The sequence below is a fragment of the Pteropus vampyrus genome, unplaced genomic scaffold (assembly GCF_000151845.1).
Source record: "Pteropus vampyrus isolate Shadow unplaced genomic scaffold, Pvam_2.0 Scaffold77, whole genome shotgun sequence".
Lineage (NCBI taxonomy): Eukaryota > Metazoa > Chordata > Mammalia > Chiroptera > Pteropodidae > Pteropus > Pteropus vampyrus.
In genome coordinates, this window is record NW_011888858.1 from 3,778,433 (window position 1) to 3,783,043 (window position 4,611).

General features: G+C 51.1%; 1 protein-coding gene across 2 annotated transcripts in view; it reads right to left on the reverse strand.

Annotated features, from left to right (window-relative positions):
• The window catches only part of KIT (KIT proto-oncogene receptor tyrosine kinase), a 78,894-nt gene extending 74,790 nt beyond the window's left edge, over window positions 1–4,104 (reverse strand). For both annotated transcript variants that reach the window (XM_011362631.1, XM_011362630.1), the window contains exon 1: window positions 4,008–4,104. In XM_011362631.1, the coding sequence (XP_011360933.1) occupies window positions 4,008–4,074 (67 nt within the window). In that variant the 5' untranslated portion in view covers window positions 4,075–4,104. The remainder of the gene's footprint in view (window positions 1–4,007) is intronic.
• Between the last annotated feature and the right edge of the window lie 507 nt (window positions 4,105–4,611).

Genomic DNA, 4,611 nt, shown 5'->3' on the forward strand with positions numbered 1-4,611 from the left:
TATTTTTAAATATTGCCCCAATGTTTGCTAAAAAGGCATTACAAGGGCCAAACAAAACATGTGCACGGACTATCAGTTTGCAACTTCTCTTTACTTGTTAAGAATCTGAAGTCAAATGATGGGCTGTCTCCTGTCCAAAATGTCAGAAATCAGAGCTATTAGATCAGGCTTACCCAGAAGTCCCATCTACTTTCAACAAAGATTTATCTTGGATTTGCCCTAAATTCAAACTTTTACCTCTGGTAACTCCATTGAAGACCCCTCCTCACTCTGGATTTGCAGCAAAATACCTACTCAAGTTACAGAAACTGCATATAAAAATTTGCATTTTTAAGATTCCTTCAAATGTCTTTCAATCCCTTTTTGTAAAAATTACCACACATGAATACAACAAAATAAAGCACTCCCCCTGTCCTAGCCTGTCAACTGCTAAAACTAAATTCATTCTGGAGAAAATGCTGCTGTGACTACTGCCTTTGAAGGATCCCCACACTGCAATCCAGCTTCAAGAATTCTGCTCAGGCCACTGCAGCCCATTTCCTGGTGTCTTTCTTTAATCAGCTGGGAGAGACTTGAGGAAATGAGTCAAAATCCTACAGGCAACTTTTAGCGGCCGTCAACAACAGCAGCAAAATCCATCACCACAACAACATCTGTACATAAATGCGCTCTAAGGGAAGCTCACAGAATACTTGGCACATTCCTGATGGGAATTTGTTTGGGGAGATAAAAAGCTATGAGTGGTAACCTGCCCTTATAGCTCGTCGTTCTCACCAAGGGTAAATGGCCCAATGGTATTACCCATGATTGGGAGTTTTCTCTTTCACAAGTATGCCACGAGTACATAATGCTAGCTAAAACAATTTTTATTTTTCGGAGTGGGGGATGGAAAAAATTTTCAACTGACTTACATCATCCTTTTAGAGATGGCTTATCTTCATTTCTGAGGGACTAAATCTAATGGTACAGCTAACACCTAAAGTCTTCATACTCAGGGTCAGCTGCCTACATACCTCCGGGGAGGCTATAATTTAATGACTCTCACTTCAGTGACTACTTCCTTCAGACTGAGAACACTAACTCAGACATCATTAGACAGGCAATTCTAAGTCTTTTTTGCAAAAACTGGGATGGTAATGCCCTTGGCCATCCTGTATTCCCAGAACCTTCAACAATGCCTGGTATATAGTAGGTACTCATTAAATAGTTTCAAATGAATCTCACTTTATAACTGATTCTGGTAAGTCATGTGAATAGATATGCATATGGGACCAACCTCAGGCTTCACTGCTGATTATTCTGGGAACTGATTTATCCTCAGCTAGCTCCACCAGCTGTAAAATGGTAGGGATGGTGACAGTACTGCCTCAGGGGCTTGTTGAGAGAACTGGAAATGTCAGGTAAGGGTCCCAGCACAGGGCTGGGTACACGGTTTCCAATTAAAGAGCAACAACTATGTATAATACACACGTAATGTGAAATTTCAGGCACCAGAGAAAACGTGTTGCAAGGGCACAGCATACATGATTTATAAAGTCATAAGGATAAATGTGTGGATGAGTGAGAAAGACCAGAATGCAGATAAATGACTTATCCGGAATCCCTTTACAAGACCATCATATTATTTCCAGCAGGATAATAATCCAGAATGTGTTCAGCTGCTGGGGATGACTCTAGCCTCACACCTGCAGGAACAAGGGGAAGGTGATTCATTGCTCCCTGCAGATTCATCCAGCTGGGCACAGGAATTGTAAATAAATATGGGGGTGGGGGGGCATCCTGCAGAATTGGCACCTCCTAGCCCTCAAAGTGAAACTGTAGGTAAACACATGTGGACTGAGGAGAGGGTGGCACAAGCCACATGTCCCTGCTTTAACCAGGGGTAGATCAATAGGATACCATCAGTGCTTGATCCCTGTGACCAAGAGAGGCAGAGGAATGCCAAGGAGGCAGAAAGGAATTAGGGAAAGAGTTCAGAAAAAGTGTAGAGTCTACACTCAGAATACTGGAAGAGGAGAATTTTGGACCCAAAGGATCATTCATGATGCAGATGCTTTACTGTCCTCTTGAGGAAACTGGGATCCCCAGAATTTAAGCAACCTGTCCAAGGGCACACAGCCAATAAATAAATCTCTAAGAAAAGAAAAACCAGAGGGCAGCACTAGGCTTTGTCACTGCACCATACTTCACCTACTCCCACCTCAAATCAGGAGCCAGACTTTAAAATTTCCTTTGCCAAAAATCTACTGGATGGAGCAGGCTAATTACAAGGAAGAAGGAAGGAACTGATTCATTCCATTTTTACAAAGGGAATTATTCTGTGTGGTTTGTCTATTGCTGGTTCACGTGCCTTAGCTGAAATTAAAAATGCCAAGGCACAAAGATATAAGGACCAAACATGTCATTTTAAGCTTAGGTGGTCAAATCCCTCAACGGAATCCGGACACTTACTGGTGAACTCTCTCCTACCTCGCAGGGGTCCAGATGCAAGGCCTCTCTTCCCTCACAGGAAAGCCCTCACAATGCCTTAGGAGACCGGGAAGCGGGAGGCTTCATCTTGAGACTTTACAGGAAAATTGAGCGGTAGTCCAGAGTCCCACAATAGTGCACTGCGATGCTTCATTTGGAGCCCTTGAATTCCAGTTCAGACTCACTTTCTAGCTTTATATCATCAGAATAGCCCTAAAGGTTTTTTTTTTTTTTTTTTTTAAATGACCTGGGAGAGAGCAATGCAGGAGTTGGCCAGGGCACCTGCACTGGCTGACGCACCAGCCAGCGACACCCAGAAAAATAGGAAGAAGGAGCAGGAATCTAACTGAGGGCTTCCAGGAGCCTGCAAATCCTCCTCCTCCGCCTTAGCACCCAAGTTTCCTCGTAGATATAATAAAATTTTCTTTAAAATATAAGATTTATAGAAAGTTCCACTCCATCCCCCACCTCAGGCAAGCCCTTAAATATAGCTATCCTGTGGGAAACGGTGCTGCGATCTCAAAATTCCCAAAGAAAACAGGGAGCTGCGATCACAGGTCGCAGACCCCGATTCGCGCGGCTTGCAGAGCCTAGACTTCCTGCCCCAGCACTCTGGCCTGGCGCGGGAGGCGGCGGGGGTCAGGGACCTCAGTGTTCCAACGCACTGTCTCCACGTCTCCCGAGAGTAGGCTGCAAACGCAGCCTCCAGCCGCTCCAAGGCGCGTGGCAGGAAACGCACGGTGGCAGAAAGGGGCAAGCCTCAAGCACGAGATTTACAAAAGCAAAAAGTCTGCAACCTAGCGGCTGCTTTTCACACGCCGTACTCAAGTTGTCCCTGTAGTCGCCACCGCCAGGTTCGCGGGGTCCCGCCCCAGAACCGAATGCTCCGGGTGCAAAAGCATAACCCGGGGCCCGGGGAACGCCGCAGCCTTCGACTCGTGTCCACGGGTGGCGCCGCTAGCAGAGGCGGCAGCGGGTCGGTCCCTAGCTCTGGGGCACAAAGAGCACCCACGGTTGGAAAGCAGCAGCCGCAGAGCAAAGAAAAGGTTCTCCAACTTTGCCCTCGGCGCGGCTGAGAACCTGCGGGCCAATCCTCCCGTGCGCCGGTCACACACGCGCAACTTTTAACAAAAGGAAGCAGCGGCCGCGCCTCGCACTGCGGAGATAACGCGCTGGGTGCAAACCCCCGACCCGCCCGCCTGTGCCCCGCGCACCCTCTGCACAAAAGCAACCCCAAACTTGCATGCAGCCCGCGTCCTCAGCCTTCACCTCGCTCACGCCTAACCCCGCTTGCTACCCTCAAGCCGGGGAGACCCCAGTTCAGGGTTCCCAACCCCAGCAGCGGGGGGCTCTTTCCGCAGGTGAGCGACGCTGGACGCAGGAGTGTCCCGGGGAAGCTCGAATGTTCTCCGAGGCTGAAACGCACCGGCACTGGGGGCCGGCGGCCACCTCTCCTGACACACCCCAACGAGTTGGAGCCCTCGGGGGCACAGGCGGCGGCGGGGGGCACGGCCCCGGTACCCGTCGCGCTCTCCCACCTGTCTGGAGGCCGAGCAGGAGGATCAGGACGCAGAGGAAACCCCAGGCACCGCGAGCGCTTCTCATCGCGGACGCTGCTCTGGGATCGGAGGACCGTTCCACGTTCCAGCTCTCGCCCAAGTGCACCGAGCGCGGCAAAGCCGAGCCCCCAGAGCCGCGAGCGCGGAGCAGCAGCCCCTCCTCCCAGCGCCCTCCCTCTGCGCGCCGGCCACGCCCCTTCTCGGCGCCCCTCCTCGCCTCCCCTCCCTCCCTTTCTCCCTCTCGCTCCCTCCCTACGGCGTCTGGCCGCAGCTCTTTTGACCTGTTAATCTCGGAGGAGGGAGGTGGGGGTAGCTAAACCGGCAGGGAGGAGGGCACCCCAGCCTTTACCGCCCGCTCCCGACCTCAGAGCCCCTTCATCTCTCCACCTCGCCTCCCCTCTGATGTGGTCGGGCCGCTAGAAGCGTCTCCGGGGTGGTGCTGCCCACACGCTTTGTTAAACTGGGCACCACGCTCACATTAGGACCTCAGCCGCCACCAGGCAGGTGTTCCCCAGACAATAAAGGTCCTTCCCGGCCCTCGAACACAATCCCGAGGGAGAAGGGTGGACGTCGCTGGTGTTGG